The 18,335-nt window shown below is 38.3% G+C and overlaps 3 protein-coding genes across 11 annotated transcripts; 1 reads left to right on the top strand and 2 right to left on the bottom strand.

Annotated features, from left to right (window-relative positions):
- Nucleotides 1–1,457: 1,457 nt before the first annotated feature.
- On the bottom strand, nucleotides 1,458–3,250 carry LOC137951979 (pentatricopeptide repeat-containing protein At4g21065). Its single transcript, XM_068799003.1, has one exon. It carries the CDS (start codon nucleotides 3,177–3,179, stop codon nucleotides 1,560–1,562), a length of 1,620 nt encoding a protein of 539 aa, XP_068655104.1. The 5' UTR covers nucleotides 3,180–3,250; the 3' UTR covers nucleotides 1,458–1,559.
- LOC137951980 (BAG family molecular chaperone regulator 2-like) lies at nucleotides 2,928–8,236 on the bottom strand. Of its 6 annotated transcripts, none has more exons than XM_068799005.1 (7): nucleotides 7,798–8,236; nucleotides 7,461–7,721; nucleotides 7,091–7,352; nucleotides 6,492–6,748; nucleotides 6,225–6,371; nucleotides 5,546–6,097; nucleotides 2,928–2,957 (listed from the first exon to the last, which is right to left on the bottom strand). In XM_068799005.1, the coding sequence occupies exons 3-6, from the start codon at nucleotides 7,293–7,295 to the stop codon at nucleotides 5,960–5,962; spliced, it is 747 nt and encodes a 248-aa protein (XP_068655106.1). In that variant the 5' UTR covers nucleotides 7,296–7,352; nucleotides 7,461–7,721; nucleotides 7,798–8,236; the 3' UTR covers nucleotides 2,928–2,957; nucleotides 5,546–5,959. The 6 variants fall into 6 exon arrangements, with proteins under 6 accessions (XP_068655106.1, XP_068655105.1, XP_068655108.1 ...); XM_068799004.1 differs by having other exon boundaries at nucleotides 7,461–7,718; XM_068799007.1 differs by having other exon boundaries at nucleotides 7,461–7,711.
- Nucleotides 8,237–9,038: 802 nt separating this feature from the next.
- On the top strand, nucleotides 9,039–13,958 carry LOC137951893 (mediator of RNA polymerase II transcription subunit 19a-like). 4 transcript variants are annotated; one of them, XM_068798868.1, is made up of 7 exons: nucleotides 9,039–9,200; nucleotides 10,416–10,481; nucleotides 12,110–12,399; nucleotides 12,474–12,698; nucleotides 12,797–12,851; nucleotides 12,948–13,098; nucleotides 13,528–13,958. In XM_068798868.1, the coding sequence occupies exons 2-6, from the start codon at nucleotides 10,451–10,453 to the stop codon at nucleotides 12,950–12,952; spliced, it is 606 nt and encodes a 201-aa protein (XP_068654969.1). In that variant the 5' UTR covers nucleotides 9,039–9,200; nucleotides 10,416–10,450; the 3' UTR covers nucleotides 12,953–13,098; nucleotides 13,528–13,958. The 4 variants fall into 4 exon arrangements, with proteins under 4 accessions (XP_068654969.1, XP_068654966.1, XP_068654968.1 ...); XM_068798865.1 differs by having other exon boundaries at nucleotides 12,797–12,856; XM_068798866.1 differs by lacking the exon at nucleotides 9,039–9,200 and adding an exon at nucleotides 9,542–9,560 and having other exon boundaries at nucleotides 12,797–12,856.
- Nucleotides 13,959–18,335: the final 4,377 nt, after the last annotated feature.

Raw genomic sequence — 18,335 nt, 5'->3', positions numbered from 1 at the left:
TTCCAAAATTGTCAAACAATAATTTAATTAACTACTTGCACAACAGGAAACGTCAACTCTGGATTTTACCGTGATTCGTGCCTCTCTCGAGCGCCACGTAACCACGAATCCGGATTCTCAATCCTTGCGTCTAGCCCCTCTCGGGCGCCTAGAGTTAATGACAAAGATCGGATTACAATAGAATGCAGAGAATCAATTTCCTATTGTGATGATGTTAAAATTATCAACTTTGGATTTTACCGTGATTCGTGCCTCTCTCGAGCGCCACGTAACCACGAATCCGGATTCTCGATCCTTGCGTCTAGCCCCTCTTGGTCGCCTAGAGTTAAAGACAGAAATCGGATTAAAACACCAAAATCCAACCTCAATTATAATCTTATCCTAATTAGCTAATTTAATCAAATATCAAGAAAACAAATCTTAAATAAACCTTAATTATCAAATCAGATTCAATTAACATTCAAAACCTAAGTTCAAACTATATGAAAAATTAAATTCAATAATGACGAATTACTCCCCTTCTTCCTCCTCTCGCTCGGGCAGCAACTCGTTCTCATGGGTGCTGCAATTTCCGGAAATTGGTGGCGTCGGGTAGCAATAGTGAGTGGCTGGAGGTAGAGACGACGCCGACGACGACGGTTAGAAGCCGACGGACGGAGGTAACGTCCGGCGAAGAGCGAAACAGAGTTGACGTTCTCCAACCGGCTCTCTCAAGTCTCGGTTGGAGTCGGAATAGCTCCGGGACTGGTCGGAAATACGTAATCGACGCCGGAGGATGGTCGGAAAGCGGAAGTTGCACCGGAGAAGCCCTCTCGGATCTCTTCTCGGCCTGGCGAGTGACTACTGTCGAACTCACCTCGACGGAGACTCTCTCGAGCTCTCCTCGGGTTTGTTCTCGGTTGCTGGACGGTGGTGGACGACGGTGGCGCGGCGAAAGCTATTGGCCCGGCGAAAGGCGGTGGGGAAGGGAGTGCGGGAGAGAGGAAGAAAAAAGAAAAAATGACGCGCGATGGGGGGGGTGCGAGGAGAGAGAGCGAGGCCGAGGGCGTCGCCCGTCCTTCAATTCGAAGAAGATCAAAAAGGGCCTTCTTCCACATGATTGAAATTAAACCGTGGAGATAAAGGGCCCCTTCATCCCCTGCATCGAGATGATGCTTCATCTGCGCTCCACTAACGACTTCAAGTGGAGAAGGGCATTATGTGGTTGAAGATCATCTTGTCCTTCAAGTTGACTAACCCCCCCTTTGTTATTCTATGTGATCGTGTTGATGTTATTTTTTATTTATTATTTATTTATAATGATAAAATTGTGATAATAATATTACTATAAATATAATGAAATAAATGGTGTTCTTGTAAAGAAAGTAATTTTTTTTTTAAATAAGAATTGAGTCAAACGTCATTTCCTTCATATAATACATATATGCGGCAAAGGAGATTTGACTCAAATCCAACAATTTGTCAGTACCAATTTGTGCAACAATGTCAGCCCAAAAAAAGAGGAGAAAAACGAAGGTTAAACTAACAAAGATGATCTAGAACAGAAGATAATGATTTGTTCACCAATAATCTTTGCAAGAACAACACCCATCCTTGAAATGGTGAAACCGACTGCGGTCCCGTACAATGATCTCCCTGTTGTAAACCTTAGAGATGAGCTTAGTAGCAACATGGCAATCAGCACACACCCTCAAATTCTTGATCACTCTGATAGGAGCTCCACGAGGAATGCTAATGAGAGCAAATGCAATCGCCAACTTCTCACTGTGATAACAGAGTGCATCCTCCTTCTCCTCCTCTTCGATATCGACCAAAACATTTGCAGTCCGAGGCACGTATCCTTCAGGTTTCAACATCCTCCAAATCTCCTCCAGTTTTTCATAGATCTCTCCACTCCTAGGGTGCGTCTTGTCTCCCCTAATGAACTCATGCATACAATTCCCTATCTCTACCAAACTTTGTCCAGGAAACTTCTTCACTCTCTCCTTCAACATTGTCTTCCTGATCTTCTGCACATCGGTCCAACGTCTCTCTGATGCATATAGATTGGACATGAGTACATAATCACCACTGTGTTGAGGTTCCAATTGAGCAAGACGAGCTCGAACAATTTCTCCCAGACTCAAATGCCCATGCATTGTGCAAGCACCCAATAGGGTCCTCCACACTACAGCATTGGGCTGCAGAGGCATCTTTCTTATGAAGTCATGAGCATCTTGCACCAGACCGGCCCTTCCTAGCAAATCAACCATGCAACCATAATGCTCAATCTTAGGCACAATCCCATATTCCTTGTCCATCCTCTTGAAGTACTCAAACCCCTCATTCAACATTCCACAATGACTACAAGCGTATAAAACTCCGACAAAGGTGATTTCACTGGGTTGCAACTTTTCTTTCTCTAGTTCACCAAAAAGCTCGAGTGCCTCCTTTCCGAACCCATTCACAGCTAACCCCACAATCAAGCTTGTCCAAGAGACTACACTCTTCAAGTCCATCTCCCTGAACACCCTATAAGCATCCTTAATGGCTCCACATTTAGCATACAAATCAATGAGTGCATTCCCCACATGTAAATTGTCATTCATCCCGACCTTGAAAATGTACACATGGGTCCTTCTGCCCAAAGCCAATGCGCCAATTTCAGCACAAGCACAGAGCAAACTAACCATGGTGAACCCATCGGGCTCAACACCCTCCAGACTCATTTCCCTGAAAAGAGTTAAAGCTTCATTTGGTCTCCCATTTACAGCAAAACCATTAATCACAGAGTTCCAGGTCACAAGATCCTTAATCGTCATTCTCTCAAACATCTTGTAAGCCCTCTCAGCTACTCCACAAGTAGCATACATGTGCACCAATGTGTTCTGTACGAACACCAGGGATTCAAAACCATCCTTTACCGCATGACAGTGAACTTGTTCCCCTTCTTTGACATCCAATATCTTTGACACAGCCTTCAAAAGAAAAGGGTAGGTGTGAGTGTCAGATTTAATGGAAGAGACATGCATTTGATGATAGATTTGCATCGCAGGCTGAGGTGTTTCACTCTCGGCGTAACCTCTAATCATAGAGTTACAAGTGAAGATATTCGGTTGCAGGATGTGAGAGAAGACCCTGTAGGCATAGGACATGGGCGATGACAGAGAAACGAGAGCAAAAATGAGATGCTTGCCCATGTCTGGGTCCGTGACTGGGACTCCATTTCTGATGGAGAAAGCATGAATTTGTTTGAGCTTCGTTAAGGAAGTCCAGATTCGTAAGAGGGCAATGCATCTTTTGAGCGTGGGAGGTTTTGAATTAGACGGGTGCGCGGTCGTTGAAGCTGAGTACAAGAGAGAGCAATTAAGGGGAGCGGAGGACCGAACGGTTCGCTCTGCGAACATTGGCGCATCATAGGCTACGGTGTTAGCAATCCCAAATGGTATCACCGGAAATGCAACAAGATTTAGAAAAACAAAAAATTTGATATGATACATAAATTACCCACTGACATTAAATCCGACATAGTATCAACCAAGGGGCTAACAGCCAAAGTGGGTTGTTTCACTTTCACTTTCCCTTAACCAAAATTGTTCCTTGGTGGTGCATGCTGAGGGAAAGTCAAAGTGAATTTCCAACATCGTTAGTGTATGTTCAACAAGTGAAAGTGAATTTATTATATAATTCACTTTCACTCGCTTTCTCTCTACGTTCCTCTCGCCCGGTCGTTGCTTTCCTCCTCTCTCGACCCTCTGATTTTTCTCCCCCCTCCTTCTTGTTGTGCTCCGGTCCCTATCCTTTTGTCGGACAACCTTGCTTGGTCGTTGTTGCAATTGGGTCGAAGGTCTTATCCATAATCCATGTGGAACTATTTTTTAACAGTTGTCTTGTTACAGCCACTCAAACTCGTTACTCAGTTTTTTTTTCCCTCCTACCGTCGCTTGAACTCGCCCTTCTGATACGTTCCCCTTTTTGTTCATCTTCATCGTTGCCCCTTCTCGCCGCCCTCTCTTTGTTCCCTTCAATCTTCTTCCTGCCTTGCTTAATGTTGGTTAAGGAAGAAGTTCTAGCGTACTGACGCTAGTCACATTGGCAAAATAACTTTTTTTATTTTTTAAATTGAAAAAAAATCTTATTCTATTGTCACTTGTATAAAAAATATCTCATACTCTCTTATTTTAAATCATTTGTTTTTTTCAAATTTATTTATATAATTTTAACTTTAATTATTGTCTTTGATATTAACATTTGGATGTGTTATTTATAGCTATTTAAATCACTTTTAATTTTCTTTTAAATTTATTTACATGATTTAACTTACTACCAAAACACTGAAAAGTACAAATTGGATCCTTTTATTGTCAGTATTATATGTTTTCAATTTATTTATTTATTATGTTTGTAGATTTTTTTTTGCATAATAATTATTTTTAAAAAGTAAATTTTTTTATTTCTATTTAATTTATGTTTTAGTTTATTTACTTTCTGTGTTATTTTAATTTAATTTACAATACTTTAAATTGTTTTAAAAATACCAATTTATTTTTTGTTCAACTTAAATTAAATTAACACAAGAAAATATTTTACACTACTTTGCTTTGAACACATTAATACAAAAAAATAATTCACTTTCACTTTTAATGTCTGAAGATATAAATTCTATAATATGTCACATGGCATTTGTATAGCTGATACATGTTATATTTTGGATGGCAAGATATTGGCGCAGAGAGGTCTGTAGCAACTTTTAATTTTTGTCGTCTCATTTATCCAACACAGACCTAATACAACACCCATAGACAATGTTATATTGAATATTAAGGGTCTCGATATGAGTTTCAACATGATACTGGATATGGGCACTCTAAGAGGTAAATTGTGTTAAGATTTACACTGAGATTTATTTCCTTAAGTTGAAATCATGTAAATATTATGTAAATTCGGTGATTGTGTAATCCCGTTAATCACTCATAATTCTTCCATGTATATTCTATAAAACGGCTATTTAAGCCGATGATGTGAATGAGAAATGAAGATTGAAAGTGATGTATTATTTTTGACTTGGTATTAGAGCAAGAGAATCATCTCCTACTCCTTCTCGTCGCTGAAGAGCAGATCAAAAACTCTGTTCCGTAGTCTATTGTAGCCGAAGAACAGAGCGAAAGCTCTGTTCCGTAATCTTAGTCAGCGACTGCTCGGCCTTCCATCAGAAAGCTTCGCCGACCGATGAAAAAAAAAAAAAAGGGAAAAGCCTCACCGGCGCTGCACTAGCGTGCGTCTCGACGAAGACGGACCTCACAATTTGCACCGACGACGGCCTTCTAGAAAACTGTCAGCCCAATCGGCGCCGGCGAAAGGGAAGAGACGCACTGTCGAGAAGAAGAAGTTGCGTCTCGACGAAGCAGAGGTACAATAAATTTTATATTTTTTGCTTAAACTTAGGTCCGTGTTATTTATTTGCCGAGTGACCCGGTCTCGAACGGACCAAGATCAGCCCAATCGACATCAGTATAACTTTCAATTTTCAAGTCACTCATTGCATAATAAGAAAATGAACTCTTACCTCCCAATACTTGTTTGGACAAGAAAAAAGTTACTCGGAAGGATAGTCTGTCTTCAGAGCGGCTTGAGAGTCTTGAGATGCAACAGCACTGCATCCAGATCCAAATATGGTGCTATATATCTAACAAAATGGCAATATATGTTGAGGATCTGAAAAAGACAACACAGATGCATTCTGCTCTAACAAAGGTCAAAACTCCATAAGCCTGGTTAGAATTACAAACAAAAGATTTTTTTTTTTTTTTTGAAATATACAAACAAAAAGAGTTCATTCATCATTGAACAACATCTAGAAAAAAAGCTAAACATGCATCGAAACTAAAGAATGCTAAATGTAACAGGGTCTTGCTCATGGAAGCTTGTTTGGTGCTCTAAAGCGAATGAGAAAACGGGTAGAATATAAGACCATCATATCTTAATCGAAAAGTTCCCACTGCGTTGAGAAAGGAGGATCAAATGTCTCCCACTTGGTCGTCACAACTGGAAGTCTTATTCTTGCATTTGCCATCTTCAGCATATCCAGAGTTTCGACACATTTTTGAATCCTTTTACCCTGCAAATGCAAGAATAAAATACGGAATGCAAACTTTTACAAAACAGTGGGCGTATCGGATGCTAAGATTGAACCAGTACAGACCGGTTACAAGACTTCATCTAATGCGAATTGGGAAAGCAAATACCTGTAAATCTTTCTGGGCAGCGGCATCTCCTCCGACGGAAATGTTGTCTAACTTTATTGCTACCCTCATGAACATCTCAATCAATGTAGTAATCTGTAATTCAGCCACTTTCTTTCCACTTGAGATGGATATATCAATGGCAGACACCTGTGATTACATAGATGAGGTATCAGACGGTCAGTTGGCATACTATGGAGTTGTGATTAATTACAAGACCCACGAAAATTAGCACAAGCTCAAACAAAATCAGCTAAACCAGTAAGTCACCTGTTCTGCAAATGTGTCAAGCTCGACAGAAACGTCGGAGATGGCTCGATGGGCACTTTGGAGCTTGGCGTTCCTCTGCATCTCAATGTATCTTTTCTCTAGGTTCGTTGGGTCTTCAACTAAAACGATTTTCGAGCGGTCCTTAACACCGGTCATGTCCAGATACTCGTTGTTCCCTCTTTCCTTGCCTCGGAATATAAGTCTCTGCTCCTCAGGCTGCAATCTCGTTTCGGAAGAGATGAGTTTTTTCAGTTCTCCTGAATAAAGAATAACAAATTCATGAATTACTTCGACTTTGTCAGTGGAACAGTGAATCATAAAACAAGAAAGTGGATGTAACTCAGTTGGTGGTGGATTGCTCGCTAAGAATGCCAGAGGTACGGAGATTGATACCCCGCATTTTCCGATAAGCAGAACACATGATGTTAGACGATAATGAAGAAGTCCTCATTTAAAATTGTATAATTGGATCTTGACGCTTGACGCTTCGATACGTCTCTTTACTGGTTTCCAAGATTTAGTAGGGTGATTTAAGAAATCCACGAAAAAGAAAAAGAGCTGAAGAGCAAACAGAGGTAGAGGGAGAGAGAGAGAGTTACCGAAAGTTGACTGCGAATTGATGGAGATTTCGTACCGTACGGCACCAAAAGCAATTCTGACCCTGTAAATTGGCGCCGAACTCGCAGATTGCTCCGCCCGTTTCTGTACGAGCATACCTCCCGGCCGCAATTCCCACTCGATATCGCCTTCCATCGTTGTTAGACTCTCCCCAACTCCACCTCTCAAACTTGATCTCTTCATCATCGTAATCAATCTTCTTTACCTTTCTCGCATGGCCAAGCCAATATCAGTGAACAACCTCTGCAGTAAAATCCAAATCTAACCAAACTCAACACCACCCTTATGGTTAAAGTAAGACGAAAACACTAATCGACAAATATAACTAACAAAAAGCAACCTAAAAGATACCTTCAACTCGGTACAGATTACTTTCAGAAATGAGCTGATTCATAAATGGTTTCAGCTGCTGAGTTTACAGAAGCAATCCGAGATCCCGACCCGCCTATATCCCGCCAAGATTTCATACATTGCCGAATAAAGATCTCAGCTTCTTGTATCTAACAATTTTCGAACAAAACTTAGAATTCGAAATATCTCATTCACCACTTCTCCGCACTAGAACTCCTCTGATCGGACACCAACGGCTTTCAAACATCAAACTGAGAACTTCTTCATCGAAAGTCATACAAAGAAAATAAACCTTAAATCTCGGAGTAGAAAACGCAAAAATTTCAAGATTGTGTACCTTCTGGCAAAATTCAGTTCGTGATCTTCGCTCCATTATTGAGTTGATTCGTAGATGAGTTGAGCTGCTGAGTTTAGCAATCCGAGATCCTGACCACCCACGACTATATTCCCGCCTAGATTTTATACATTGCCGAATAAAAATCGCTACTCCTCATATCTAACCAAATTTCGAAGATAACTTGGAATCATCCAAACTTTCCACTTGGACAAGTTCTTCGCACTACAACTCCTCTCCGACACAACAGCTTTCAAATGTCAATCCGAGAACTTCTTGACTGGAATTCATCCAAAAAAACAAGCTTAAATCTGTAACCGAAGGAGAAAAAAATCAATTACGGATGAATTCAAGCACTTATTCTTTAAAACCGTGCAAAAATCCGCTCGTGATCTTCGCTTATGGGAGAAAAACAAAATCACAAGCATCTGCTTGCCGACAGCATTGAAGGATCTGGATTTATGTAAGAAAATAAAGAAATATGCAGCCTGTAGAAGGATGACACGCGGCGACTTTATGAAGCTGCCAGGTAAGCGAAGATGATGATAGGTTGACAGAGGCATCCAATGGACATAAAAGTCAGCGTTGTGATTGGGCCGATGGTAGTAGGTATCGAGTTTCGACTATCAGGGCCCCACTTTAACCCGTAGTTGGATTAAGATGGGCCCATGGGCTTTCCAGCTTACTTGATTGTTAACTTTTTTATTAGTTTACTTGGAAGCGATTATTGGGTTAATCACTCAAAACAATAACTTTCAAAAAATAAAAATAAAATGATAGTTTTTGATTTACTTCAGAGGTTTGTTTGTAATTGTGACAGGAAGATTAAATGACGGAAAAAACTATTTTTGCTTTTACCATTTTTTTATTGAAATATTATTCTTTTAACTAATTTACAAATGCAGCCAACTAAGTAAAATTCAAAAAAGCCAAATTGTAGATAAAATTTAAAATTCAGAAAAAATAAAATTAGTAATAGTTTTAAAATTTTATAATACTTTGTAACAAAGTTGTCCGTATCGGATATCGGTCGACACATATGAGAATTTGGGTTACACAGGCCTATACATCCAGCTCGTGTCGGCTTATCAGATCCCCTGAATCGGATTTCGTCTTCAAGTTCTCTACGTATTTCTTCACTGGAATTTCTGTCTTCTTGAAGGGTATTTTAGTCACATTGAAAATAATTAAGTACCTGTTAAGCCTCGAAGGAAACAATTCCATTAAGCCTTTGGTTACGGGCATCGTCTGTCACATTAGGGCTAGTCCAGTTTCATACCACCTCTCGCTCCTGAGATTCGGGCACTCTGCGTGTTTCCTTCGCATTTTCCCAGCAAATTAAAAGGTTCGGAGAGTTCCGTTTTCTCGAATCGTATTGTTTGAAGCGAAGATCCATCAAGACTTGGGTAATAAACTCTTCCTTCTGTCCGAATTTTCCTTTTATTCCTGGTGTTTGGGGAACTGTTGGAATCTCGTATCTTACTCCAAAAGTGGCTTTTCGGATTTATTGGTTCTTTTCATCTGAACTCCGTCGTCTTGATTTGTAGTGCTCGTTTGGGGTTTCAGTTTCGTTGTTGAAGATTGCCATTTTCTAGGATGTTTGTGTTCGAAATTATCCGTTTTCCAGCTCACTCTGCGGATTACCGCTAGATATTCCGGTTCTCGTGTGCTGGAACTTTAACTCTTTGTGGGGGATCACTTTGTCTGCGCTGATTGATTTGTTTTCTTTGAGAACTTTTCGGCTTAGCTTTATTTGGGCGAAAAAGGTACAGTTTTATTGGTAACGAGAGAAACGTATTTCTGTTATGCTGCTTTCGTTGGGTAAGCAGTGTTGCATTTTACAAATGAGAATATAATAAGTTAAATGATTGTCTAACTAACTGGAAAACGGTCGAAAGCTTATTATCTTGGTTTGTGCTTTCGGTATATGACGGAACTCACCTATCATTTCTTGCTTGTGATTCGGTGACTGTACTGAAGAACATTATTTTTGCCTCCTAGGTCACCGTAACTGGTAAAATGCCCTTGCTGTTATACTTTTATGGTTTCTTTCCTTTATTCTTATTTGCTAAAGTCTCATTACTTAGCAAGACACTAGAAAAAGATACAGTTGCATGAACTAGTGTGCCATGGGATTCTTAGAGTGGTTTTAGGATTGTCTTCCATTAAAATGAAGTTGGGTTCTTACCTGCAGAGATATCTGTAGCGGTTTCTTAGCTTGGAGTTTGAGGGTGAGTGTCATAGTCTGTACACCAGTTGCTTTATTTGTCTGTCTTAACTGTTTAGAATGATCTGAAAATCCTGACCCATTTTCTTTTCTTTGTTTATTGGAGAAGGTAATCCAATGCTTTTATATTGAGCTTAATGACAAATTTCAATTATATATGTGAATGTGTGTGTGTGTGTGCGCATACACACATGTATATATCCATGCCTTTATACATAATTTATCAAACAAAGAAGGAAAATTAGTCTGAGTCAGCATTTCTTTTTTAACCATGATATTCCGAGTTTTGTTGCCTGACTGCTGCTTGCGTGGTTATAGCTTGCTGATGTGGAGTTTCAAAAAAAAATTCAATTAGAAGTTTGATGTTTACTCTCAATTCTGTTAATTTTTACAGGTTTAAAATGTGCCTTTTTCTGTGGGTTTGACTGAATGGATCCAGAAAGCAAGAAGTTTGGAAGAGGTAGCTGTCTTAAAATGAAATACTGAAAAAAGTTTTCTCTTTTATATTCTTTTATGCTCTGGTCAGTTGAAATGGATTCTAGGATGCTCTATCTGATGGAAGCTTTTATTCCAATATTTACAGTTGAAGCTATTTTTTTCAATTTTTGTTATTTTAAGCTTTGGTAACTACAAAAGAAATGGATGAGTTTGGCAACTGTCCCTTGCTGAAAATTGATACTGATGTGCAGCTGCACTGACTGCTCAAAGTATTCCTCACGTGAAAGATGTGTTTTTTGAAAATAATCCTGAAATATGAAGTTATAACAATGATATTTTTCTTGCTTTGGAATATGGCCACTTGGTGGAGTTTCTGTGTGAGGTTCCGTTTCAAGACTCACCTGCATTTGGTGTAGTTGTGTCAACATTATTTCGGACAAAAAAAAAGGAAGAGTTGTTTTCTGAAAATTAAATATACCATTAGTTTTTTACTTAGGTGAGTTTTTTGCAGATAGCCTGTTGCTTTCAAGTGAGCTGCCTTGGTAATGGGTGCATTACGATTTCTTTGTGTAGTTTAATGGGTACCTTAGATAGCTTGTGCTTGGCATCATCCATTTGATGCTGCATGAAGTATCTTGTGTGAAAATTTCTCTGAAGAACTGGTAGTAGATTTTTATTTTTTCTTTCTCAAAAAAAAAAGATATTGGTTTTTTTGAATTATTAATAATAATATACTCACTTATCTGTTGCCACTGAGGTTTTCACTAAACCTGGGGAGAGTGGTGGATAGTTGAGTACTCTTATATAAGCTCAACTAAAATAGTTTGCTGAAGGCTGTAGACTGTAGGCTTCATGTTCATCCGGTGCGTCATAGCTGGTTAATTTCCAAACAGCATCCATCGAAAGGGAAAAAAATATGAAATCCCGTCACAAACTGATGTAATAGTTGTTATCAAAATTGGTATTTCTAATAACTCTTGTCTGCCAATCCGTCTCTTTCCAATTTTGTTGTGTGCAAGTCTTGCTAAATATCAAATAGGTAGGGTAAGGTAATGTCTTCTGCCAGATTCATTTACTGTCACTTGCAGGGTAATTATATGTGTGATATTACTGGTTAAGCTTTGTAGGCATTGATTCAGTGATCTTTCTTTCTTCCTTCCTCATACCTCAAATGAACTGAAACCATTTCCAGCCACAAGCTCCACAGTTCTCTGTTATGTATCAATTCTTTCTACAACTTATCCTTCCTTAGATGTAAAGAATTGCTCTTCTGGATATTTGAGGCTTTTAAGGTTGGACAAGCTCTATTTAAAAAGAAAAAAATGTTGGACTGGCTTTTTTATGTGAGAATTTGATAGAATAGTTTGACAAGGTTATTTTTAGTGCTTATATCACTATGATACTTTTGGATACACTTGTAGAGAATTTTTATATTTATGCTTTTTTGTTATGTAAATGTTAGAGGAGATGTGATATTCGTGTTTTATACAGAAGCATTAATCTGATTTGCTGCAAACTTTTGATGCAAAGTGATAATAAGGAATCCTATATATATTGACTAAATTCATGCTAGATCTTAATTACTTAAGCAGGGAAACTAGATTTAATCTTCTCTTTGACAACCTTGTTTTTTAATCTGATTTGTTGCAGGGCCAAGGGAACTGACTGGTGCAGTCGATCTTATAAATCACTATAAATTGTGTGTGCACCATGAATTTTTTTGCAAGAGGTCATTGCCAGTGTCAATTTCAGAGACTCACTATCTTCACAACATAGTGGGTGACACAGAGATTAGGAAAGGAGATGGTATGGAGCTGGATCAGCTGTTTCAAAATACCTCACATGATAGGGATACAACTGCACATATACAACCTTTTGACTTGGATACACTCCGTCAGGCCTTTCAACTGAGCGAAACCGCTCCCATAGACCTGCCATCGGTAACTTTTATTCCACTCTTATAGTGGGATTTCTGTAGCTCTTCCTTTGTGCTAAGTTTGTGTTTATGCCACAGGCAGAGAAGGGGATGCCTACTAGTGGTGGCAAATCAAAAAGTGAGTCCAAAGACAAGGAGAGGAAGCATAAAAAGCACAAGGATAGGGATAAGGAAAAGGACAAGGAGCACAAGAAACATAAACATCGGCATAAAGATCGAAGTAAAGATAAAGATAAGGACAAGAAAGATAAAAGTGGGCATAAGGAACCTGGTGGGGATCACTCGAAGAAGCATGATGATAAGGTTTTTATTTTGCCTATTGCCTTCACATCTTGTGATTGCTAATTGCTTTTTTCTACTTGTGTCTTTGTGCTTATGTTTCCCGTTTCATTTTGCTGAAGAAGAGGAAGCATGAAGGAACTGATGATATTACTGACATGCACAAGCACAAGAAAAGTAAGGTATAAAGTGTTCTGCATAAGAGATTTTTAACTCTAAAATGTACTTTATTCTTGTTTTGAACAGTTATTTTGGTTACATGAAAATTTTCAGCATAAGAGTTCAAAGGTTGAGGAAATGGGGGCAATAAGGGTTGCTGGCTAATACTTTGTTCGTTGGGTGTTCGTTGTTTGTTCTCTCATTTTGTCGTGGCATTTGGGAATATGAGAGGTCATGTCCTCTTTCCGGTGTCCACACTCCCAAGGTCATTTTACTCTCTACTTTGCCTTGCTATCTTGCCTTCTATGTTACTTCCATTTATTTACTGCTTTCCTTGACTTTTACTGCGTACTCATTGAAATGGAAGCATTAGCTTTATGTGGAGGTTTCATATGGGTATATGGGGTGGATAGGCACTTGTATAGATTTATTTACAGCTCGGAAGACATTGTTCTTCCTTTCTGTGATCTTTTAGATGTATCAATTGCTGAAGGAAGGCCATCACTTTGCCCATCAGGATGCTGTGGCCCAACTATAATGAGTTTGATTAGAACAATCATTGTTTTGGTAACTGTTATTGTACCATGTGTTGATGAATTCATGGATAGCTCTCTTTACCTAAAAACTACTCATGGGGCCACTCATATACTGTGAAAACATGCTAATAATATATCCTTCCATTTTGATTCTGTAGGTTCCAAACCCATTGAACGGATGAATACCCTCCAAACAGGGTAATCTTGCTACTGGGTGCCACTTCTAAACTAATAGTTTACTGTTTGATGACATTGTGAATTAGTACACAACGACATTGTACTGCACAACAATAGGGTGCTGATACGCGCGCCATCTTGTTCAAATTCTTCATGGGGTTGCTATTATTAGGTGTTAAACCCCTTGTGTAAATTGTCACTAACATTTCATTATTCTTGTTCAAAGCAAAACTTTTCATCATTTCTTTACCGGAGGTTATGTGAGTGAATTCTAGTCAATGTGGGGGGTAGTGTTTTAATCTTTTAGATGAACAAAAGTAAAATTCAATGGTGGTATTGTCCCGTAATTTATTTAACCCACGGGACGGCAGGAAGCACGGTAACAGCTTACAAGTGGAGCTGTTAGGCAATGAAGGTATTGACAAATTGTGGCATGAATTTCTCTGTTCTGTTCCAGGTTAAAATTTTCGAAATCTGATGGGGAAATTCTTGCATTGATGGAGCAAAATGATTTTAAACAGCTCGTGGCAGGGTGGAAACTGCCAACTTTTTTCCAGCACTCATTAATTAGCCTCTTAAGTTCATTAGTTATGTTGCAGGCCATCCTTATACGTTTGTAAGTCATGATAGAACCAAAGTTGTCGCCCAGATTCTATGTTTTGGAAAGCAGGAAATGTGATCAAACTTTGATCTATCATTCAATTGCATACAAACTGAGGAGAATGTAGAATTCACCTGAAACATGGAAACAGATCCACATCGAAAGATCTTCCGCAAAATGGACTAGGAGATACTTAAGTAGCCTACATTTTTATGGGTGAATGGCTCAGTTATACCTAGTTGTAATCAGATCGTACAGGCTCCAATTTAGTAGTTGGAGGAGCTGCTTCAGCATCGGTCAGAGATGGATAACCAAGATGAATGACAGCCCAACGTAGAAATGATTGAAGATCCTGCGTACTAATACTACTAATGGGGTTTATATCTGCAGAGATGCAATCAAACTGTTGTAAAAGAGCAGAATGTTATGGTTAACTGAAATCCTTATCGATGTTTAGAAGGAAGAAAAAGGGAGGAAACTGCAATCCTGGAATCAGATGCAGGAAAATACAAGTATAATGTGCTAACAAAGACACATTTCAAGTTTCGACCCAATCAACTACAAAGTAGGAAAGAAGACTAGATGAAGCACGAGTATCAAAGGGGGGGTTAGTCCACAATGAAGTGGAATGAATTCCCCCCGCATTACCTAGTTCATCCCACTTATGTCGTTAGTCCAGAATGACTTGAATTGAAGTAAGATAACACCATCTCATCTCCTCAGGCAAAAATGACGGAAATCTGATTCCGCCCTTTTTTTCAAGTCATCCACTTACCGCGAGCGACGGCGTCGCTTCTTTCCCCCCTCCCCCCTCCCCCGCGAAACTAAAAGTCCCGCTCATTTCTTCTTCTCCTCTCCTCTCGCTCAGCCTTCGTCTCCCGACGAAATTTTTTGCCCGACTTCTTCTCTCTTTTTCGCTGTCTCTGCTCCTCTCGCTCGGCGCTCGTCTTCGTTCTCTGCTCCCTCTGCTGTATTTGCTCCCTCTCTCTTGTTATCTCTCGTTTTCACCCCATCTCCCTCTCTCGTCTCTTTCTCTCTCGGCCTTTCTCTTCCCTCTCCCTCTCTCTTTTCCCTTTAGGCCTCGATCTCTTTTCACTCTCGGTCTCCCTCTTCCTTCTCGTTCTCGCTCTTCTTTTTCCTCCTCCCCCGATTTCCTTTGATTTAACCTATTCCAGTTTCGATATCCTTCGATTTCCTTCAATCTTCTTCGATTTTCGACAGTTAGGCGTCGATTTCTTCCATTGGGCTTACATTTCCCCATTCAGCGGTGATTTCCCCCAAATTACAGAAGGTAATCCGAAACCCTAATTTTTTTTCAACTAATTTAGTTTTGTGTTTGAGTTAATTTTAATTCTTCGAGGGAGATGGTGGAAAGAGACTGTTACGAGTTTGGATTGAGTGGGCTTGTCGAGAGGGCAATTTATTCCAGGAACATAGATTTTGCTCAAACCTATAGTAGAGTTCAAGCAATTAAAATACAAAGATTCTCTCTTCCTGGCCAGAGTAAATTTTAGAAAATTGATAAAATTTCTTTCCAACAGTTCTCCGGTTACTCCACAGTTTCTGGGAATGGGAAGCAGTCGTAGGATTGTTAGTCGAATCATAAGGTAGTGCTATGTTTTATCAAACATTGCTGATCACTTTTTTGCTCGCTGTAATTGGAGAAATAATGTTGCTTACTGTTAGACAGGGTTCTTACTAATGATGGGTATATGATATGTCAGCGATCTGTTCCGAGCAAGTAAGGTAATTTTGTTTTCTTGATTTTCAGTTTAGGTAGACCCTGCTTGAGCTTCATGAGTTATGATTGTCATTTGGTTGGTTCTGGTATGCCCCCATTTATACTGGATTAGCTATCTGATCAATGGCCTTGAAAAATTGCTAGACTAAACCAGGAAAGAAAGGATAAATTACTTGACAATGTATCAAGTTATAAAAAAAATTGTGAAAATGGTATTGTGGAATCCAGGTTGCAATTTTTAAGTGATGGTTGATCCAGGTTGCCCTGCATAGCTACTCCCTGCAAGCATAATCATGTTCTTCTCTGTAATAAAATTAACAAGCTTTGCAATTTTAATCTCTGAAAACTCCATGCAGGTTGTTTTTCATTGCTTGTGGATTTGGAAATGATGTCCTGGTTCCACCACTATGATGTACACTCAGAGCCAAAATCTGGTAAAACATGCTACTAGTCCCACAGCCATCAAGGCTGTCTCCTTCTGAGGGGCAAGCTCTTCGGTAAAATAATCACTACAGTGATAGAATAAAAGAATGCCATAGCAATTCAAATGTAGAACATCATTTGGAGCTGAAAATTCCGATGATCAGTTTCCTTCTCTAAGGTTTTCTGCTCTGCCTGACCTCCTGACCTTCTCTCTTGAGCTTCTTATAAAGACTCGTGGAACTTAGGTCTAACCTTGTCTGAACAATTCAAACTTGTATATTATCTTGGTAGCAGAGTTGTTGTAATTATCCGATTCACCATTGTCACTATTGTAATATTTTCTTTTGGAACTTCTGGTTCCGTGTAATTTTGCTTTCAGTTTTGGCTATTCTCTTATGCACAATACTACTGCAAACTTTTCTGCACAAGGGAAACCCAATCCTGCAAACTTTTCTTGATTCTCTTATGTTATTCTTTCAGTTTTTAATTCAAAAGATGTTTGATTCATCTTCTATTCTCTTTTGTACCAATAAGTAATTGCATTTTTCTGAAACATGTTGCATGTACCTTTAACAAACCTTAGAAAAGTGTGATGAGATGGCAAATAATGTCCTTATCAACAAGTAAAGTATTTCTCTAAACCATGCATAGCAGTTTATGTATTTTATTTTTTTATTTTTTAAATAATTTATTCTAGTCACACGTAATTAGTATATTAATTTAGAATAAACTGTAATCATTAATTGGTTTAATTATCCAATTAATTAAACCATTAGTTTTTCATTTTTTGTTAATATATTATTAATTAATAATATGTAAAATATATATTATGTTATAGATAAATTAATATATTTATTTATTTATTATGTTTTTTTTTTAATTTTGTATTCAAATAGTAAGTTTTAATGTTAAACTATATCTTATGTTATTCCAAAATAATTTTTTTATTTATTATATTCACTTATGTTATTTTTAACTTTTTATTTATTTTAAATAATTTATTCTAGTTACACGTAATTAGTATATTAATTTATAATAAATTGTAATCATTAATTGGTTTAATTATCCAATTGCTATAATTAATTAAACCATTAGGTTTATTTATTATATTCTCTTAAGTTTTTTTTTAATAAATTATTTTAGTCTCACTTAATTATTGTTTTAATTTATAATATATTATAATTATTAAATAATATAATATAATTTTTCGTTAATTAGAATATTAATATATTTTAATACTACCCGTTAAATAACTATTAAGTATAGTAACCATGTTTATTTTGGTTAATTATCTCTTTAGGTATATGTTCTATTTAAGTATATTATAAAAGGTTATTCATTCTTTTGATTATATCATACTTTTCATTCGGGGGTACTAACACTGGAATTTGTTTGCCAGTATACCTGAACTCGTCTACACTAACACCCAAAAATAACTGAAGTAGAAGCAATTCATCTCACTTCAATTCAATTTTCCATTTCATTTCCATTTCATTGTAGACTAACCCCCCCCCCAAAGTGATCGATGAAACTTGGGGTCCTCTCAAAGTTCAACCGTGATCAAGCCTTTATGGACTGGAAATCTTAAATAATTTTTTTTTAAATGGTGGAAATCTTAAATAATTAATAAATAGGATTGAAAAATGTTAATCTTCCACGAGGAGGAAACCATTGACCACCTCCTCCTCCGCTCCATTCACTGCTCAAGCAAAGAACCATCTGTCCCAGTTGTTCATCCTAAATTCTATCTTCCTGCCTCTTTTCATGAGCTCATCACCCAGTGCAGCATGCTACCCGTCCCTCCCATCGATGAGGAAGATCACGGGGAAGGAGAGAAAAAAGAAAACGAAGAGAAACAAAATACCAGAACAAGAAAGAAAAAGGGAGTCTGGGAAAAGAACGGGATGGTTCTCGGTTGACGCTGAGGAGGATGGATGGAGCAAAAGAGGGGTTTGACAGTGGAGATAAAGGGGTATTTAATGGACTCAGAGCAGCAGTGAAGGAACTGGGTTTTGGCAGGATGC

The sequence above is a fragment of the Aristolochia californica genome, unplaced genomic scaffold (assembly GCF_029961685.1).
Source record: "Aristolochia californica isolate CCGP_79_NKW_82.1479 unplaced genomic scaffold, dmAriCali1.0.hap1 SCAF_15, whole genome shotgun sequence".
Classification (NCBI taxonomy): Eukaryota; Viridiplantae; Streptophyta; class Magnoliopsida; order Piperales; family Aristolochiaceae; genus Aristolochia; species Aristolochia californica.
Note: the sequence above shows the minus strand (reverse complement) of the source record. Positions and strands in the feature narration are given on the sequence as shown.